Below are 22,987 nucleotides of genomic sequence, written 5' to 3'. Positions count from 1 at the left end.
TGATGCAGATAGCCGAGCCGCAGGTGCAACCATATCGGATGGGTATCTGTTGAGAGACCAGACTAACGAATTGTTCATCGAAAGGGGGGTAGCAGCCTTTCGGTAGTTGCAAGGGCGGCAGTCCAGATGATTGACTGATAAGGCCTTGTAATAATACTCAACATGGCTTAGCTGTGTTGATACTGCTTACACGGCTGAAAGCAACGGGAAACTACAGCCGTAACTACCTCCCGAGGACATGCAGCTCTCTCTGTATGAATGATGTACTGATAATGGCTTCCTCCTGAGTAAAATATTCCGGAGTTAAACTAGTCCCCCATTCGGATCTCCGGGTGGGGACTACACGAGAGGGGGCGAACATTAGGAAGATGGATACTGACATTCTGCGAGTCGGAGCATGGAATGTTAGAAGTTTGAATCGTTGTGGTAGATTAGAGAATCTGAAAAGGGAGATGGATAGGCTAAAGTTAGATGTAGTTGGTATAAGTGAAGTACGTTGGCAGGAAGAACACAATTTTTGGTCAGGCGACTACCGAATTATCAACACAAAATCAAACAGGGGAAATGCAGGAATTGGTTTAATAATGAATAAGAATATAGGGCAGCGGATAAGCTACTACGACCAGTATAGTGAAAGAATTATTGTCGTCAAGATAGACACCAAACCAATGCCCACCACAATAATGCAGGTCTATATGCCTACTAGTCCAGCGGATGATGAAGAAATCGAAAGAATATATGAGGAGATAGAAGGTTTAATACAATATGTAAAAGGTGACGAGAATCTAATTGTGATAAGAGACTGGAATGCAGTGGTAGGCCAAGGAAGAGAAGGTAGTACAGTAGGAGAATTTGGATTGGGACAAAGGAACGAAGGAGGAATTCGGCTGGTTGAATTCTGTACTGATCATAATTTAGTCCTTGCCAATACTTGGTTCAAACACCACAAACGACGGCTGTATACGTGGACGAGACCTGGAGACACTGGAAGGTATCAAATAGACTTCATTATGATTAGGCAGAGATTCAGAAACCGGGTGTTGGATTGCAAAACTTTCCCAGGAGCAGACGTGGACTCTGACAACAACTTGTTGGTCATATGCCATTTGAAGTTGAAGAAATTGAAGAAAGGAAAGAATGCAAAAAGAGGGGATCTAGACAAAAAAGAGTGTGAGGGATTGTTTCAAGGAACATGTTGCACAAGGACTAAATGAAAAGGCTGAAGGAAACACTATAGAGGAAGAGTGGAGAGTAATGAAAAATGAAGTCAGTAGGGCTGTTGAAGAAATGTTAGGAAGAAAGAAAAGATCAACTAAGAATCAGTGGATAACTCAGGAGATACTAGACCTGATTGATGAACGACGAAAATACAAGAATGCTAGAAATGAAGAGGGCAGAAAAGAATACAGGCGATTGAGGAATCAAGTGGATAGAAAGTGCAAGGTAGCTAAGGAAGAATGGCTGAAGGAGAAGTGCAAGGATGTCGAAGGCTGTATGGTCCTGGGAAAGGTAGATGCTGCATACAGGAAAATCAAGGAAACCTTTGGAGAAAGGAAATCTAGGTGTATGAATATTAAGAGCTCAGATGTAAAGCCACTTCTAGGGAAAGAAGACAAAGCAGAAAGATGGCAGGAGCATATCCAACAGTTGTATCAAGGTAAAGATGTAGATAATTTGGTTCTGGAACATGAAGAGGCTGTTGACACTGATGAAATGGGAGACCCAATTTTGAGGTCAGAGTTTGTCAGAGCTGTGAGTGACCTAAATAGGAACAAGGCACCTGGAATTGATGACATTCCCTCAGAATTACTGACTGCCTTAGGAGAAACCACCATGGCAAGATTATTTCATTTAGTGTGCAAGATGTATGAGACAGGAGAAGTCCCAATCAATCAATACTGATCTGCATTTAGGGCAGTCGCCCAGGTGGCAGATTCCCTATCTGTTGCTTTCCTAGCCTTTTCCGAAATGATTTCAAAGAAATTGGAAATTTATTGAACATCTCCCTTGGTAAGTTATTCCAATCCCTAACTCCCCTTCCCATAAATGAATATTTGCCCCAGTTTGTCCTCTTGAATTCCAACGTAATCTTCATATCGTGATCTTTCATACTTTTATAAACGCCATTCAAACCTATTCGTCTACTAATGTCATTCCACGCCATCTCTCCGCTGACAGCTCGGAACATACCACTTAAACTGTATATAGGATAATATCTTTTGTTTATTTCCACCTATTCAATACATTACAAGAAGTTGGCATTTACTTTAAAACATTATTCAGAAGAGACATGTTTCGCCTCTCACTGTGAGGCATCTTCAGTCATTATCAAAAACCTTATTATTTTACCAGGCATCTGGTTAAAGATATTCAAAAATGTGTTTGAAGATTATAAGAGAGATAAGATTTACGTTAGTTATAAACATGTTCATGAAGTAACTAAAAATCTAATATATTGATAAAAACAATAAGTAGTTCTTTGTTGAATAGGACTTGTTTGATTGTACTATATAGTAAAAGAAGGTGGCTTGAAGCCGTAGTCATTATTAGATGTCTAATACATAGTGGAAGGCATAAGAAATCAGTTCAATGAGTATATATAATACAAACAATTGGTACTGTCCGCACAGTTTATCTTGGTGCATTTACATCCTAGTGCTGAATCGGTCGACCTCGGCGATCTTCGAGATTCGTACTGGCAACCTTTGAAACACAAACTATGAATCGCTTAAGCATCGTTGTGCGACATCTGGCGTAAACTTTACTTACTGGTACTGTTGTTGTTTACACATCAAAGCCAAAGTATAGAATTCATGCTAGGAACAAGATTCGCATCGAGAGATATGTTTTATAATGTTATATAATGTGTATGTGACATAGTTGTTGGCTTAAGATGATAACGGTTTAGAAATTTCATATCGATCGATCATATTCTCGATTCAATTCAGATTTCATTTTCAATCAGTTGGCAGCACCAGGCAGCACTATCGATACCCGGACAGCTCCCTCCTTACTCCACACCCCCGTACGCAAATGCATCAAGATGAAGTGTGCGGACAGTACATAAAACTGGTAGATTCATAAGAGGTACATTTAAAAATGAAGGCGTCATGTGACTATAAAAGACAGTTGATGGCTTAAAGCCGTAGTCAAAGTTTGAAATGTAGGTCAAATAACTGCTAAATATATGGTAAAAAGATATAAGTCAAAATATACAGCTTAGTATAAAAAATATGAAGGAAAAACATTCCAATTGCTTGACAAAAGTTACTTGACGTTGGCATGCGTTTGTCCGTGATATTTATTGGTCAACATTTCGTAGGTTATTTTAGATTTATTCGGCAAGATTGCATTGACAAGAAGTTCACCAGATGTTTATAGTTGGCCTAATTTGTAAAAAGAAAGATGCAGAGATGATGGTGGGTGGAAATTCTCAACGTTGGTATGGTTTTCTGATGTGAAGGTTGGAGAGCTGTTGTGTTCTTCTTCGATGACAATATATTTATAAAACGTTGATTGTAAATAATTTATACTATTGAAGAGTATTATGGAAGTTTGATGAAGCTGTTGAATTATTGTTGTTATAGAATGGTTCTATGGCGTTGTAGGCCCATTTAACAAGCTGTGTGAGGCGCTATTAGGATAGCTTGTTAAATGGGCCTACAACGCCATAGAACCATTCTATAACAACAATAATTCAACAGCTTCATCAAACTTCCATAATACTCTTCAATAGTATAAATTATTTACAATCAACGTTTTATAAATATATTGTCATCGAAGAAGAACACAACAGCTCTCCAACCTTCACGTCAGAAAACCATACCAACGTTGAGAATTTCCACCCATCATCATCTCTGCATCTTTCTTTTTACAAATTAGGCCAACTATAAACATCTGGTGAACTTCTTGTCAACGCAATCTTGCCGAATAAATCTAAAATAACATACGAAATGTTGACCAATAAATATCACGGACAAACGCATGCCAACGTCAAGTAACTTTTGTCAAGCGATTGGAATGTTTTTCCTTCATATTTTTTATACTAAGCTGTATATTTTGACTTTATATCTTTTTACCATATATTTAGCAGTTATTTGACCTACATTTCAAACTTTGACTACGGCTTTAAGCCATCAACTGTCTTTTATAGTCACATGACGCCTTCATTTTTAAATGTACCTCTTATGAATCTACCAGTTTTTATGTACCAATTGTTTGTATTATATATTCTCATTGAACTGATTTCTTATGCCTTCCACTATGTATTAGACATCTATTAATGACTACGGCTTTAAGCCGTACAATCTTACAACGTCCTTATTAACAAAGAACTACATATGTGTTTATCTTTTTATTAGATCATAGTTATTTCATTGAACATTTTATATGTACTATCTTTGAATCCACTAGTTTTTAGTATCACTTGAATGTAATGTATATTCTCATAGAACTGATATTTTTTGCCTTCCACTATGTATTAGACATCTAATAATGACTACGGCTTCAAGCCACCTTCTTTTACTATATAGTACAATCAAACAAGTCCTATTCAACAAAGAACTACTTATTGTTTTTATCAATATATTAGATTTTTAGTTACTTCATGAACATGTTTATAACTAACGTAAATCTTATCTCTCTTATAATATTCAAACACATTTTTTAATATCTTTAACCAGATGCCTGGTAAAATAATAAGGTTTTTGATAATGACTGAAGATGCCTCACAGTGAGAGGCGAAACATGTCTCATCTGAATAATGTTTTAAAGTAAATGCCAACTTCTTGTAATGTATTGAATAGGTGGAAATAAACAAAAGATATTATCCTATATACAGTTTATGAAACTTTCAATACGGACGAAAAATGATTTTCATCACTTGTAACATAACACTTAGTCGAGCAGCTCTTCTTCTTTCTCTCAGTTCTTCCTAACTCAAACATTGCAACATTTTTGTAACGCTACTCTTTTGTCGGAAATCACCCAGAACATAACGAGCTGCTTTTCTTTGGATTTTTTCCAGTTCTTGAATCAGGTAATCCTGGTGAGGTTCCCATACACTGGAACCATACTCTAGTTGGGGTCTTACCAGAGACTTATATGCACTCTCCTTTACATCCTTACTACAACCCCTAAACACCCTCATAACCATGTGTAGAGATCGGTACCCTTTATTTACAATCCCATTTATGTAATTACCCCAGTGAAGATCTTTCCTTATATTAACACCCAGATACTTACAATGATCCCCAAAAGGAACTTTCAACCCATCAACGCAGTAATTAAAACTGAGAGGACTTTTCCTATTTGTGAAACTCACAACCTGACTTTTAGCCCCGTTTATCAACATACCATTGCCTGCTGTCCATCTCTCAACATTTTCGAGGTCACGTTGCAGTTGCTCACAATCTTGTAACTTATTTATCACTCTATAGAGAATAACATCATCCGCAAAAAGCCTTACCTCCGATTCCACTCCTTTACTCATATCATTTATATATATAAGAAAACATAAAGGTCCGATAACACTGCCCTGAGGAACTCCCCTCTCAACTATTACAGGGTCAGACAAACCTTCACCTACTCTAACTCTCTGAGATCTATTTTCTAGAAATATAGCAACCCATTCAGTCACTCTTTTGTCTAGTCCAATTGCACTCATTTTTGCCAGTAGTCTCCCATGATCCACCCTATCAAATGCTTTAGACATGTCATTTGCGATACAGTCCATTTGACCTCCAGAATCCAAGATATCTGCTATATCTTGCTGGAATCCTACAAGTTGAGCTTCAGTGGAATAACCTTTCCTAAAACCGAATTGCCTTCTATCGAACCAGTTATTAATTTCACAAACATGTCTAATATAATCAGAAAGAATGCCTTCCCAAAGCTTACATACAATGCATGTCAAACTTACTGGCCTCTAATTTTCAGCTTTATGTCTATCACCCTTTCCTTTATACACAGGGGCTACTATAGCAACTCTCCATTCATCTGGTATAGCTCCTTCGACCAAACAATAATCAAATAAGTGCTTCAGATATGGTACTACATTCCAACCCATTGTCTTTAGTATATCCCCAGAAATCTGATCAATTCCAGCCGCTTTTCTAGTTTTCAACTTTTGTATCTTATTGTAAATGTCATTGTTATCATATGTAAATTTTATTACTTCTTTGGCCTTAGTCTCTTCCTCTATCTCGACATTATCCTTGTAACCAACAATCTTTACATACTGCTGACTGAATACTTCTGCCTTTTGAAGATCCTCACATACACACTCCCCTTGTTCATTAATTATTCCTGGAATGTCCTTCTTGGAACCTGTTTCTGCCTTAAAATACCTATACATACCCTTCCATTTTTCACTAAAATTTGTATGACTGCCAATTATGCTTGCCATCATGTTATCCTTAGCTGCCTTCTTTGCTAGATTCAATTTTCTAGTAAGTTCCTTCAATATCTTCTTACTTCCACAGCCATTTCTAACTATTTCTTTCCAGTCTGCACCTCCTTAGTCTCTTTATTTCTCTATTATAATAAGGTGGGTCTTTACCATTCCTTACCACCCTTGAAGGTACAAACCTGTTTTCGCATTCCTCAACAATTTCTTTAAACCCATCCCAGAGTCTGTTTACATTTTTATTTACCGTTTTCCACTGATCATAGTTACTTTTTAGAAACTGCCTCATACCTGCTTTATCAGCCATATGGTACTGCCTAACAGTCCTACTTTTAAGACCTTCCTTTCTATCGCATTTATTTTTAACTACCACAAAAACAGCTTCATGATCACTAATACCATCTATTACTTCAGTTTCCTTATAGAGCTCATCTGGTTTTATCAGCACCACATCCAGGATATTTTTTCCTCTGGTTGGTTCCATCACTTTCTGAATCAGCTGTCCTTCCCATATTAACTTATTTGCCATTTGTTGGTCATGCTTCCTGTCATTCGCATTTCCTTCCCAATTTACATCTGGCAAATTCAGATCTCCCGCTACAATCACATTTTTTTCCATGTCGTTTCCCACATAGCTGACTATCCTATCAAATAATTCCGAATCCGCATCAGTGCTACCCTTTCCCGATCTGTACACTCCAAATATATCAAGTTGCCTATTATCTTTTGAAATGAGCCTTACACCTAGAATTTCATGTGTCTCATCTTTAACTTTTTCGTAGCTTACAAATTCTTCTTTCACCAGAATGAAAACTCCCCCTCCCACCTTTCCTATCCTATCTCTACGATACACACTCCAGTGCCGTGAGAAAATTTCTGCATCCATTATATCATTTCTCAGCCATGATTCAACTCCTATTATAATATCTGGTAAATATAGATCTATTAAATTACTCAATTCTATTCCTTTCGTTACAATACTCTACAGTTCAGCACTAACAATTTTATGTCATCCCTACTTGATTTCCAGTTCCCTGTTCCCTTATCACCGCTCCCTAGGCCATCCCGTTTCCCTGAATGTACCTCCCTGTTACCCTTCCAAACAAATTTCCTAACTTATACGTACCACTGCGGTTTAAATGAAGGCCATCCGAGCACAGATCCCTATTTCCTACCCACCCATTAGGATCTAGAAATTTCACTCCCAGTTTCCCACATACCCACTCCATAGTCTCATTTAAATCCCCAATCACCCTCCAGTCAGTATCCCTCCTACACAGTATTCCACTAATAACAATCTGCGCTTTCTTAAACTTCACCCGTGCTGCATTTACCAGATCCCACACATCTCCAACTATGTTGGTACTTATATCAGCTTGCCTTACGTTGTTGGTACCAACGTGAAACACTACCACCTTCTCCTTCCCCTCCTCCCTCTCTTCTACTTTCCTCAACATCTGCTTCAACCTAATTCCTGGATAACATTCTACCCTGGTTCCCTTTCCTCCACACACTTTCCCCACGTGTCTAACGATGGAATCCCCCATGACCAGAGCCTCAACCCTACCCACCTCATTTGATCCCCTCCCCTCCTGGTCAGCCCTATCTTTCCTGATAGCTGCAGAAGCTACTTCCTCCTCCCGTTTCTCCTTCCCATGACCCTGTTCCACCTGTCTTTTCCTGTCCTCTACTCTACATTTCCCTTTCCTACCTTTTCCCTTCCTCATACTTCCACGCGTCTCAGCAACAGTTCCCTGTCCCTCATCTTCCCTCTGTTGTTCTACCTGGAGTGACTCGTACCGATTTCGCACAGACACCTGTCCTGAATTCTGATCCTGAATTGAGCCCTTGGCCTGCAATCTCCTTCCCCTTAGAACATTAGACCACCTGTCTTCTACAACTCCTCCCTTTCCTTCCCCTCCCTCTTGTACACCTACTGTATCCTGTACATTGTTTGAGGGAATTTATCTTCCTTCCTGTCTTCTGTGAGAATCCTAATTATCTCCCTCAAACTTTCCAACTCCTCCCTCATACCCCTCAATGCCTCACCACACCCACAAAAAGTACACTCGCGCTCCTTAGCCATTCTTTACGTGGGGAAAATTATAAATTAAAAAAATTAAGTAACTTATTTGCAAAAAAAATAAATGAATGGAGGGATATATTGTCTGGGATAGTACACAACAATAAGGTAATTAATATACGACTACACTACAATACTACTTAGTCGTGCTCTATTTTTTATTTTTTATCCTACATCCCCTAACAGGATAAAAACTGCTGTTAATTACTGAATATCGAAAGTAATACACAAGAACTACACAATTCCAAACTGCAATTAAGCCTATCCTAATTTCAACAATATTTTAGTACGAGTTTCTACGGATACCTCTACTACACCAGTACTACACAAATATTTTACAATAATAAAATAAGCACACTAAATTCTAATAGGATATTACTCGTATCCCATCCGATTTTCGGAAGAATGTTGTTATACCTATTCCCAAGAAAGCCGGTGCTGACAAGTGTGAAAACTACCGCACCATTAGTTTAGTATCTCATGCCTGCAAAATTTTAACATGTATTATTTACAGAAGAATGGAAAAACAAGTTGAAGCTGAGTTGGGAGTAGATCAGTTTGGCTTCAGAAGAAATGTAGGAACACGTGAAGCAATCCTGACTTTACGTCTGATCTTAGACGATCGAATCAAGAAGGACAAGCTCACGTACATGGCATTTGTGGATCTAGAAAAGGCATTCGATAGATAATGTTGATTGGACCAAGCTATTTAAGATTCTGAAGGTGATTGGGATCAGATACCGAGAACGAAGAATTATCTACAATCTGTATAAAAATCAGTCTGCAGTAATAAGAATCGAGGGCTTTGAAAAAGAAGCAGCAATCCAGAAAGGAGTGAGGCAAGGCTGCAGTTTGTCCCCTCTCCTTTTCAATGTTTACATAGAACAGGCAGTAAGGAAATCAAAGAGGAATTTGGAACGGGAATCACAGTCCAAGGAGAGGAAATCAAAACCTTGAGATTTGCCGTTGATATTGTTACTTTATCTTAGACTGCAGAAGATCTCGAAAAGTTGCTGAATGGTATGGATGAAGTCTTGGGTAAGGAGTACAAGATGAAAACTCGCCAATCTCTGCTTCTGACATGTCAGTTACAACAATGGATTGATCAGCAATTTCAGAGAATAAATCTACGTCACCCTGGATAGTGCCGGATGGCTTCCTACCACTAATCTGCACCTCGTAACTTAACTCCAGCTTCCGCAACATTCTAGGAGCAAGGGGCGAGACTCCACGATTGATATGCAACTGACAACAGTTGGATTAGACTTTACACTTGGTCTTACAAATATAAGTTTAAATACGTGTTGTTGTTGTTGTTGTTATCATTATTATTATTATTATTATTATTATTATTATTATTATTATTATTATTATTATTAGCAACTAGCAATGTTGACCTGGGCAACCTATCAAGTTGTTAGACAACAACAACAATGTAGCAACCACCGCCAATGCTACCAAATACAACTGCAACCTTACCAAGAAGTACACACAACAAGTAGAAGACAATGCAAATGCACAAACATCAAAATGAAAACCAAACGCAATACTTATCGTAAGGGCAGTAGCACCAAATACGAAGCGTGGAGGGCAAAAACATGAAGGAAAAAGGCCAGGGTTTTACATTAACGTTGACGGGTTGCCAGGTCAATATTACTAACTATTAAATAACAGACAAGATTAAATTTAAAATAAGGAATATTTACTTAATAAATTAAATTTGAAAGTCAGTATAATATAAGAACAGGTAAATATATATATTAAAAAAAAAAGCAAATAAAACAAAGGGAGAAACAGTATTTTATAATGAAATTTAAATTAAGATGAAATGAAGCTGACATTAACATAGGCTTCCTCAAAAAATTAAAGTTGGAAAACTCATAACTAATACCATTAAATAAAATAGTCAATTACGTTACCTTAACGTACTGAACGATTAAAATATTTTTTAAAAAAGGAAAAACTGGTTGCAACTAGAAAATTTGGAATGATAAACTCTAGATAATTATTACATGGAAATTCATTTAAAGAATTAAAATAGTCAAGGATAATCAGTATGCGGGCCCGCGATTATTATTACTGTTTAAAATTGAAATTTGCTACACTACTAACGAATGAGTCACACGCAAAGGCACACACAAGAACACGCGTACAATAAATCAGTGGCTCCAACCACGAATAAAATTTACATAAATAAACCAAACCAGATTCAATTATAATAAAACAAAGGTGGAAAACTATACCAACAAAATAAAAAAATATCAATGGAAAAATACTATATACGTTCCCACATAATAACAGAACACGGAAGCACACCACAGGAGTGACATTTACAGACGCCAAGCCATCATCTCATTATAATCATCAAAGCCACCAAAATGCATACCGTGTTCATCAGGTAAGATAAGAAAGCGATGACCATTACGTAATAATAACAAAGGCAAGGAACCCCAAACATTGAGGAGAATGTGACAAGAAAATGTAAAGAGAATGGCATATTTTAAGTTAAATATCAACAAGCAAATTTAAATTTTTCACAGATTTGACGTTATTAAGAATAATAATAATTATTATTATTTATGCAAGAGGTGATAATTAGGAATTACATTTTCTTTTGTTAAGCAGTTCACCTACAGCTTAGGTAATTTAGAATAAAGGGGGCTTTCGATTATGCTAGGATACGTACATGATGTGTCATTAATTAAAGACCGAACAATGAAAATAACGATCACATCCAAATAATTAGCCGGCAAGGGCAACAGCAACGGTTAGAAGGAAAATACAAACGACAAAGGAAAATCAGGGAGGAAAATCAACACCAAAATTAGATAACAGAATAATAATTGTTACCGAGTTTTTGTGGTAGTTATGCGTGAAAGAAGGTGCGGGGTGGTGAACAGGTCTCAAGCTACTAAAGTAAAATTAATTTAAAATTTAACAAGGTTATATTTTCTTTTTTTAAAACAAAGAAATAACAAGCATGGCAGGTACAAAATAGCAAGTCCAAAGGGTAGTTACAATATTTACAAGATTTGGGCTTCGCGCCCTGACTCCACAATGCTAGGGCAATCAGCCCAGTTTTACCCCAAACACAAGTTTCAACAGAGGGGCAGAAAACCCCATTCATGCCTAGGAGCCCTTGCTCCAAATTACACAGAAAAGCCTCCACGTGGCGTACAACACTCAATTTTCAAAAGAGCCACTCGCTCTCAAATTTAAGCCTCTCCCAGGCCACACCAAACTCCACCTTCAAGTTGTCCTCAACGGACCTAAACACAGGGGTAGAATACCCAATCTACTGAGGTCTATGAAATGAAAAGAAGGTTACTTAAATGACCTCTAAGGTAACAATTTGAGAGGAGGCGAACTTGCACTCCTAATACACTTTGATTAAGACCTACTTGGCACTAGGCCGTTAATACAAGGGCTAATCCCATACTAAAGAGGTGACTTAAGAAGAGAACAATTTGTTTTACGTTAACGAAGAATAGGTTGAGAAAAATAAGTTCACCTCAAAACAATATGAGTGGGAGCTCGAGAGGGTTAGCACTCTCTATCCCAGTATGTAGCTTTAAAAGAGAATATATGAAAGAGTAGTTACATTTAGGAAAAGGTTACATGGTGGAACGCTTAGAACCCGCCCCGAGAGTTAAACTGCTGAGCTAGCCAAGAAAAAAGGTTATTAATTGGCCATTACCTTGTTGTTGACCGCTGCCGAGGAAAGAGGCGCTTCCCGCCTCCTGCTATGTACTTTATACACTGAAAGATGGAACTGAAGTGGCCCGGAGACCCTAAAATCGGCAGTTTATATACTCTCGCGGAAGTTTCTAGGCGTTAGGGGAATGAGAACACCCTCCCACGAGGATTTTATTGGTTCATCCATAAACCCCCTACACAATACTAAGAAGAAACACATAATTGGTGGAAAATTAATTTAAGAAATTCGGGATAGGCTAGATTAAAAACAAGGGGAAAGAAGGGGTTAATATTGCCAACTTAACCAATGACTGAAAAAAATTTAGCAAAGAACAAACATTTGAAATAAAAATTTCTCCAACAAAATAGTTCTTTGACTTCGCACTAGGGTGCACTATTGTTGATCTTCAGTAGTGTCCTCTAGAAGAGAAAGTTCACACTTCTTACTTCAAGCAAAACAAAAACACATAAAAAATGACACAGTTCAAAAACTCAAAATTTTCCACGTGGTGACATCTTCTGAGAAGGTAGCGAATTAATAGCGTATATAAAGTTCAGACTTCCTCCAGCAGAGGAGTTTCAACTGGCGCAAATTTTAAATTAGCGGCGTGGAGGTGTACCGCCCGGTACAATAATAATAATAATAATAATAATAATAATAATAAACATCACAAAGAATGGGTAGGCAAACAAGGTGTGAAGCACAACACAGTAAGCTTAAACAACACACACAAAATACAACCTCATAGACGCATAACTAGCGATTCCAAATTCCCACATAATTTAGTTACATACTTTTACAAATTTAATTCATAACCGATACAATGAATTTTGCTTCCCAGATGTTTGCAGTTTTTAATTGACGAACTGAAATTTCGAAGTATGTGCTCCTTGGCTGTACGAGATCACTTGCATAATATAGACCTTCCAGTACTTACTTGAGTAGAGTTATCCAATACTAATACTTGCCATGTAGTTTAACGGTTAATACACACACAAAGTTTTCTTCTTACAGCAATGAAAAACTTAAGGTTGGAGCACACTGAGAAGCATTCAAAAAGTAAAGGGCGTAGCCCTAACGTCCTCTGAGTTAACCTCCAGAGTCAGGCTCTATTACTAAGGTTCTCCCATTACGCAAAGATGTCTCTTTAAGAGTTCTCCTTAACGCAGCAATGTTGAATGCTCCAACTCAACAGACAGACTGCCCGCACGCTCTCACACAGAGAAGGTGGAAGTCTTCAGCTCCCAGCATTCCAAGTGCTCACTGCGCATGGCCGCACGGCCCTCGATCAATATCGAGCGATTCAGAAAAATCTAGCAAATACGTAACAATAGGAGATATAATTTTGAATTAAATGAGCATGGTAAATTCCACAACTAAGTAACAGTTCCAAACAATGAACGATAGATAAGTCTCGATTCACAAGTAGACATGCCAGATAAATAATTACTCGTAGATGTTTTCATGTTGTAATTCCATTATGCCAAATAAATATTAGTTGCCATTTTCACGTCACACTGGGTGATTTCCGACAAAAGAGTAGTGTTACAAAAATGTTGCAGAGTTTGGGCTGGGAAGACTTGGGAGAAAGAAAACGAGCTGCTCGACTAAGTGATATGTAATACCAATATAAATGGTCCGTTATTGGACATTATAAATTTTCCAGCTAACTCATTCTTGGTTGCCAGCGTTTCGCCCTCGTGTGCTAGGGTGGGCTCATCAGTTGGTACCTAGCACACCTACCAATACGCTGGCTAGTGCATACCGTGGAGGCCACTGCGTAGGCTAACTGGAGCCACCAGCAGTGCCAATGCATGAGGGCGAAACGCTGGCAACCAAGAATAAGTTAGCAGGAAAATTTATGATGTCCAATAACGGACCATTTATATTGGTATTATAAATTTACTCATTCAGGACAAATATTTCAGATTCCCTATGGGAATCAACATCTATATCATATGTTCCGAACTGACAGTGGAGACATGGCGTGCAATGACATTAGTAGACGAATAAGTTTGAGTGGCGTCTTTAAAAGTAGGAAAGATCACAATATGAAGATAAAGTTGGAATTCAAGAGGACAAATTGGGGTAAATATTCATTTATAGGAAGGGGAGTTGAGGACTGGAATAACTTACAAAGGGAGGTGTTCAATAAATTTCCATTTTCTTTGAAATCATTTAAGAAAAGGCTAGGAAAACAACAGATAGGGAATCTGCCACCTGGGCGACTGCCCTAAGTGCAGATCAGTATTGATTGATTGATTTATCTGGTTCAGCAAAATGCAGACTGCACACAAAGGATGTTCTGAATTAAAAATTTGGAACAAAACTGTCCTGTGACACATTTTTCAACCATTTCTGTTTTAGGTATGCATCAAAAAGGAATTCGTGAAATGATAACCTTTACTATTCATGCTCTGGCTTTTGCAATATGGCACACAGCAATAAACCATTGTGTAAATAATGTACTAGTACTTACAAGTGAAAAATTGCATTTTAATTACATGATTGCCAACTTTCAGTTCATGAGTTGGCCATACATTGCATTAACTGAATATAAAATACTCTACAATGTGGCCTGGTTATTTTGCCGAGTCTTAATTCAACGAAAGTAAAAGTCATCTCAATTAATCACTAACCTAAGCAGTCATACAGTTGTAGATAAACATGAATATTATAACATTTCAAATTTATATATATATATATATATACATATAGATGGTTCGTGGTGTGGGTTACTGTAGTCACGTCCTAGTTCGTGAACCATGGGCAACATCTGAGTGGCCTAGTAAGTGGTCTTGAGAGTCCGGTTACCAGTTGCTAGGGAATGGAAGTGGGCACCTCGGACATATGAGTCATGGCCCTCCTTGTTCTCAGGCGGCTAGGGCTACAATTCACCGGTGGTCCATAACCCGTTAGAGGAGAGATCCTCACTTGGACTATGTGCAAGTAGGGTAGTATCCTGCTTCATGAATTTACTACGCTCAGAACATTTTAAGCAAGCCTCGGACCTATGGGAGTAACGGAGTCCCACTCCCATTTAACAGGCGAGTGACTCCTTGGAAACAACTTGGCGAATGAAACGGAATTAGATGGGGAGCTATCAGTATTAATGGGGCTTATGGAAGAAAGAAAGTAGAACTGGCATGAGTCAGCAAAGAGGATGCATCTGGATGTGCTAGGAGTAAGTGATATTTGGGTAAGGGAAGATAACGAGGAAGAGATAGGAGATTTAAAACGGTACTTGACGGGTGTTAGAAAGGGAAGGGCAGAGTCTGGGGTAGAGCTGTTTATCAGGAATACCATTGCATGCAACATAGTTTCTGTTAGGCATGTAAATAAACGAATGATGTGGGTAGATTTGTCAGTTGGAGGAATTAGGACTAGAATTGTGCCCGTGTATTCACCATGTGAGGGTGCAGATGAGGATGAAGTTGACAAGTTTTATGAAGCATTGAGTGACATCGTGATCGGGGTCAACAGCAAGGATAGAATAGTGCTAATGGGCGATTTCAATGCTAGAGTTGGGAATAGAACTGAAGGATACGAAAGGGTGATTGGTAAATGTGGGGAAGATATGGAAGCTAATGGGAATGGGAAGCGTTTGCTGGACTTCTGTGCTAGTATGGGTTTAGCAGTTACGAATACATTCTTCAAGCATAAGGCTATTACTCACTACACATGGTAGGCCAGGGGTACCAGATCCATAATAGACTATATCTTAACCGAGTTCGAATTCAGGAAATCTGTTAAGAATGTACGAGTTTTCCAGGGATTTTTCAATGATACAGACCACTATCTGATCTGTAGTGAACTAAGTATCTGTAGGCCCAGGGTAGAGAAAGTGAAATCTGTTTGCAAACGAATAAGGGTAGAAAATTTACAGGAAGAGGAAATTAGACAGGAGTACATGGATATTATTAGTGAGAAGATTTGAACAGTGGACAGTAAGCAGGCTCAGGATATAGAAAGAGAATGGGTAGCATACAGGGATGCTGTAGTAGAAACAGCGAGGGAATGCCTAGGAACAACTGTGCGTAAAGATGGGAAAAGGCGAACATCTTGGTGGAATGATGGAGTGAGAGCAGCTTGTAAACGTAAAAAGGCTTATCAGAAATGGCTCCAAACAAGGACCGAGGCAGACAGGAATTTGTACGTAGATGAAAGAAACAGAGCGAAACAGTTATTGAATCTAAAAAGAAGTCGTGGGAAGATTTCGGTAATAACCTGGAAAGGCTAGGTCAAGCAGCAGGGAAACCTTTCTGGACAGTTATAAAGAATCTTAGGAAGGGAGGGAAAAAGGAAATGAACAGTGTTTTGAGTAATTCAGGTGAACTCATAATAGATCCCAGGGAATCACCGGAGAGGTGGACGGAATATTTTGATCATCTCAATGTAAAAGGAAATCATCCTGGTGGTGTTCCCAACAGCTAAGCTCATGGGGAGTAGGAAAATGATGTTGGTGAAATTACGCTTGAGGAAGTGGAAAGGATGGTAAATAAACTCCATTGTTATAAAGCAGCAGGAATAGATGAAATTAAACCTGAAGTGGTGAAGTATAACGGGAAGGCAGGGATGAAATGGCTTCTTAGAGTAAGATTAGCACAGAGTGTTGGTAAGGTACCTTCAGATTGGGCAAAAGCAGTAATTGCACCTATCTATAAGCAAGGGAACAGGAAGGATTGCAACAACTATCGAGGTATCTCATTGATTAGCATACCAGGCAAAGTATTCACTGGCATCTTGGAAGGGAGGGTGCGATCAGTCTTTGAGAGGAAGTTGGATGAAAACCAGTGTGGTTTCTGACCACAGAGAGGCTGTCAGGATCAGATTTTCAGTATGTGCCAGGTACTTGAAAAATGCTACGAGAGGGATAGGCCGTTGCGTTTATGTTTCGTAGATCTAGAGAAAGCATATGACAGGGTACCAAGGGAAAAGGTGTTCGCTATATTGAGGGACTATGGAGTTAAGGGTAGATTATTAAAATCAATGAAAGGCATTTATGTTGACAATTGGGCTTCAGTGAGAATTGATGGTAGAATGAGTTCTTGGTTCAGGGTACTTACAGGAGTTAGACAAGGCTGTAATCTTTCACCTTTGCTGTTCGTAATTTACATGGATCATCTGCTGAAAGGTATAAAATGGGATGGAGGGATTCAGTTAGGTGGAAATGTAATAAACAATCTGGCCTATGCTGACGACTTGGTCTTAATGGCAGTTTGTGCCGAAAGCCTGCAGTCTAATATCTTGGAACTTGAAAATAGGTTCAAGGAGTATGGTATGAAAATTAGCCTCTCGAAGATTAAATTGATGTCAGTAGGTAAGTAATTCAACAGAATTGAATGTCAGATTTGTGATACAAAGCTAGAATAGGTCGATAATTTCAAGTATTTAGGTTGTGTGTTCTCCCAGGATGGCAATATAGTGAGATTGAATCAAGGTGTCGTAAAGCTAATGTAGTGAGCTCACAGTTGCGATCAACAGTATTCTGTAAGAAGGAAGTCAGCTCCCAGACGAAACTGTCTTTACATCGGTCTGTTTACAGACCAACCTTGCTGTACGGGAGCGAAAGCTGGGTGGACATAGGATGTCTTATTCATAAGTTAGAAGTAACAGACATGAAAGTAGCATAAATGATTGTTGGTACAAACAGGTGGGAACAATGGAAGGAGAGTACTCAGAATGAGGAGATAAACGCTAATTTAGGAATGAACTCGATGGATGAAGCTGTACGCATAAACCGGCTTCGGTGGTGGGGTCATGTGAGGCGAATGGGGGAGGGTAGGTTACCTAGGAGAATAATGGACTCTTAAGGATGGTAAGAGAAGTAGAGGTAGACCAAGGCGACAATGGTTAGACTCAGTTTCTAACGATTTAAAGATAAGAGGTATAGAACTAAATGAGGCCACAACACTAGTTGCAAATCGAGGATTGTGGCGATGTTTAGTAAATTCACAGAGGCTTGCAGACTGAACGCTGAAAAGCATAACAGTCTATAATGGTAATGTATGTGTGTATATATATATATAGACTACGTGTACCGGTATCTTACACTATTATTACAAGTAATGAAACTCATTTTCTCCGTATTGAAACAATCTTAATAATAATAATAATAATAATATGAGAAATTTATTTTAACTTCAACCTATTCAATACAGTACAAGATGTTAAACGTATTAGTTAAACATCGTTAAAATAGTTGAGACATGTTTCGCCCCTTCTGTGGGCCATCATCAGTCATATCAATACCTCAAAATTCTACCAGACGTCTGGTTGGAAATTATAAAAATATGTTGCATGGGTGAATACATTAAAAAACATTTACAAGATCTTATCATTAACAAAATATCAAATTGATTAAAAATTTTACACTAGTGAACACATTGGTGAATTTTCACTTAAAACAAGGCCGTCATATGTACTGTACTGACAATAATGGTGGTTTAAAGTCTTATTTGATGCTAAGTTCGAAGATAGTTCAAAATTTATATACAAATATTGGGAATGAATGCAGAATACATATAATTACAATTACTGTACACGTATTTTACATTGTAAAATGTTGTGGAAAAGCATTCCAAATTTGTGTTAATTTCCATTAAAATTTTTTTTTACCTCAATATTACGTTCCTGGTGTAGTCTAAGCAGAATTAGCCTCAAGATGTGAAATTTTGTATGTGATTTATGACCAGCTCATGTAAAAATGTTGCATTGCACCGTAATTCAACTTGGATGTCTATGTTGACTAATTGAGTCTAAAATATAATCAAATTAGTTCGTCAAAGTATCCATGTGCTAATCGCCTCCGTTGGACACTCTCTATGAAGGTGGAGTGCCTAGTGCATGTAAACAACCGTTGATATTTGATTCAAAATGAACCTATGTTGAAACAAGTTAAAATAATGTCTTGAATGAGTGTGGTTGAAATGTCGTTAAATCTTCCCAATCGACTAGTGTTTTTAAGTTTTTCTGCGTGTTTCTGTTGTTGAAGTATGGGATGTCGGTTTTTTGGTTGAATGGGCGACAGTCGAAACTTTGTGCGATGTAATTAATGTTGAGCTGTCTTACATATGTGAAAATCTTGTGTTGTTGGGCTGTTACCTTATTGCTAAGAGGTTTGAGGTTTATGGAAATTAATACAAATTTAGAATGCTTTTCCACAACATTTTACAATGTAAAATACGTGTACAGTAATTGTAATTATATGTATTCTGCATTCATTCCCAATATTTGTATATAAATTTCTTATATTATTACCTAGCCTCATACATAACCTCTTTGAAGACAACTAGCACTGCAGTATTTCACACCAAACTTCATGCAATACATTCTATTACAGTACGAAACACCAGTAATATTAACTTAATATCACAGTCTCATCAGTAAGCAACAGGTTCCCTGGACCCCATACATACAGAGAGATAATAGCCTGCTAGTGCTCCTGCGGGAAATACGGTAATCATCACGTGTTCGCTCGAAAAGCACAGGAAGCGAGGAGAGGTGTGTAGTGTATAGCAGAAGGTGAATTAAATTGTAAAAAAAGAAAAAATTGATTATTTGTATGTGTGTATTCATATAAGACCTGGGAATTTAATGTTATTTTTCCTGATGCTTCTAGGAATTGGAGGACACAGAACGTGGATCTGGAGGATTTGGCTCAACAGGAAAGAACTGAAGTGTTATGTGGAAGCTACAAGATTTATACTGTGCAAGTATAGAATAGAATGTTCCTACAATTCTGTTTCCATCCTTAATGCACCGTAAACTATTTTTAGGAATCTCTGTATTGTATATAAAGTGTGAAATCACATTCTAAGAAACGTATTCTTGGGATTTAGATCATTGAAGGCACATGCAAAAAGTGCATTTTAATACTTTGTTTCTTGTCCCTGTTTTTTCTTCGGTATTTTAACTTATTGTATCATTAAACGTGTGAATACGAATATACAGTAAAACCACGTTAATATGAATTCCAAGGAACGTCAGGATCCATGTTCAATAGGGATGTAAATTTTGGAGTTACTTATACCAGCCACTTGATAATTAGGTATGAGATATTATGTACAGGAACAACAAAGGTACTCGCAAGTCATTTTCTAGAGGAACATTTAAGAATGTTAAGGATATTTAAGGATGGGGAAAGAAAATGCTTTGTAACTAGTAGTCAGCTGTGTTCATTGCTTAATTAAACATAGTTAAGATGATGTAATAAAATGTTCTAAATTGTCCAAAGCAGTAAGAATTTCCCAACAGATAGGTGGAATGATACCATAGTTCTCACATTCTCATGATGGCTATTCTTTCACATGTACATTCTTCAGATTCCACAGCAGCATACATGTAATGTTATCTGCTGTAATACATTCCTCAAATAACTGCAGGATATGGATAGCATCTCTACATACTGAGGCTGTTATAAGTTTTGTTTTATAATAAATAACTGTTGCATGGCCTCTGACATCTAAAGCCAAGTTCTTCATAAATCTGCCACCTATTGGCAGATGAGCAAACTAGGAGTGCTTTATTTTGCTCCGCTCCTGTTTGGACCTCTGGAACATTTATAGCTCTAGCCATTGTACAGTAGCCATGCAGATTGCTGTTAGTGCTGTGTCTGTCTGTTTCTCAGTGCAATAATGGTTACATATTTTTGTCATGCATACGCGTTGCCAGTATTGTTGACAGGTTGACAGAAATAGCAGATCACTCATCTTTCATGTGATACTGCACTGAATAAGGTCTTTTTTCTAACTTTTGGATTAACTTACGACGTGACTACCCCAAGTTTTTGAAAGAGCAGTAGAGTTCTTGGTGCCCTTTGCAAAAAACATTGATGTCAGCCAGTATTTTCAAGATTTATGTTTATCAAAGGCAGATACCATAAGACTGCATGTGGAGGCTGATATACTGAGTGAAAATCAGCATTATAGAAATAAACTGGTTTCAGGGATATAAATTCAAGTAGGGACTGGAGTAAATAGCATCTGATTTTGAAAATTAGCATACATTTTCTGAAAATTAGTTTTTTAATAAGATAAAACATGCCCACATTCAATATTGTTTGTTAGGGTCCACAACAAATCAAAATGCTCAAATCCACAAGAAAATTCACTGTTCAAATGAAAGCATTATACAGTAAAACCTTGTTAATTCGAAGTTGTCGGGGTGCAAAAATCTGACTTCGAATTACGTGATTTCGATTAACTGCCAACACGTAATTAAGAAATGCCAACCCTTGTGGCGTCACAATATATTCTAAGACCCGTTACTGCATGCAGTTAACCTTGATTCACAGTTAAACTTCTCAAATGCCATGGAAAAAACATATTTACAAAATGTATCAAACAAGGTGCATTTACAGTATTCAAATAATGCACTTGGAGAACTCACCGGCAAACATAACCTCGCGCAATGAAATCAGAAGAAAGAAAACATGATTCAAAGGCGAAGATAAATCTATACTGGCTCCCCTATGCAAGTGCTTTATTCGTTGGATTACTGTACTGTATGCATTTTAGATGCCTTGTGCTTGCACGGAAAGTACCCAATGCCCTTAATATATCGCGGCTTATCAAACTTTCCTATAACGAGGGAATGTCTCTGGCTTCCGTCCACATTACGACAGTACAGTGACTATACCTGTACGATTTCCCGCCATGGCACTTCTAAGACCCAACAATGCATGCAATCGCCTTGATTCTCGGTTTAAACTTTTCAAATGCCATGAAAAACACTATTTCAGAAATGTATCCAACAAGGTGCATTTACGTTATTCAAATAATGACTTGGATAAAACAATGGCAAACCACCTCACGCAATGAAAGGAAGAAAAACACGATTCAAAGAGGAGGAAAAATTATGCTGGGTCCCCTGTGCAAATGTTTTATCTTTCGGATTACTGTACTGTTTGCAGTTTTAGATGCCTTGTACTTGTATGGAAAGTGCCTGATACCCTTAAAACATCGTGGCTTTTCGAACTTTCCTATGGCGGGGGAAGGAAGTCTCTTGCTCCCGTGTATACTGGATAGCAACACAGTACATTTCCCGGCTGGCAATTCTCTCCTTTAAAACCATAAGTACGTTTGGTCTCAGCATTAAAAAAAAATAAAAGAAACAAACCGTGCAGTTTCATCGGCATTGAAAATATTGTTTGGTGCATACGAATTGATTATAGGCTATAAGCCACGCTTTTTCACCAACTGTCGGCATCGCCAGTGTTCGCGGATTCTGCCTCTCCACACACTGCCTGCTACGTGATATTGTGGTGTTCCTCAAAACGCCAAATACAAAATAATTTAATATTCCGCTCGAACTTAGCAGACTATAGACACGCCGAAGTGGGTGAAAGTGCGCAAAGTTACCCCTGCACGTTCTTTCATGATGCGGAGAAATTTTGAATGTAAATTACTCTGTAAAATACTATTTTCTTCAAAATGTAAAGGCAGTTTCGAATTAAAAGTCTGAATTTCGGTAACGGGACTGGCATTGTTCTTCGAATTACGAATTATCCGTATTTCGATCTAAACAATTTAAATAACATGCAAAATCATACCTCATGTTTCCGGGACCGAGAGCTGCTTCGAATTACAATAAATTAACTTTCAATATCCACCTATTCAATACAATAATGTTGTTTATAGATGTAATTACAACATTCTAATTATATACAGTACTAGTTCGACACATTTTTGCGTCTATTCGGAAAATAGGCAAATTATATAAAACTCATGATAGATATTGAATTGTGCGTGATATGAAACCCTATGAAATCTACATTAAAAGAATGACACATAATAAAACC

At 37.8% G+C, this 22,987-nt stretch overlaps 1 protein-coding gene across 1 annotated transcript in view; it reads left to right on the top strand.

The window, feature by feature from the left end:
- The window catches only part of dUTPase (Deoxyuridine triphosphatase), a 70,302-nt gene extending 47,801 nt beyond the window's left edge, over positions 1-22,501 (top strand). Inside the window, exon 4 of the mRNA XM_067148668.2 lies at positions 19,808-22,501. Within this exon, the coding sequence (XP_067004769.1) occupies positions 19,808-19,864 (57 nt within the window). The 3' untranslated portion in view covers positions 19,865-22,501. The remainder of the gene's footprint in view (positions 1-19,807) is intronic.
- The last annotated feature ends 486 nt before the right edge of the window (positions 22,502-22,987 follow it).

The sequence above is a fragment of the Anabrus simplex genome, chromosome 5, assembly GCF_040414725.1.
Source record: "Anabrus simplex isolate iqAnaSimp1 chromosome 5, ASM4041472v1, whole genome shotgun sequence".
NCBI classification, from domain to species: Eukaryota; Metazoa; Arthropoda; class Insecta; order Orthoptera; family Tettigoniidae; genus Anabrus; species Anabrus simplex.
This window is presented reverse-complemented; position numbering and strand designations above follow the sequence as displayed.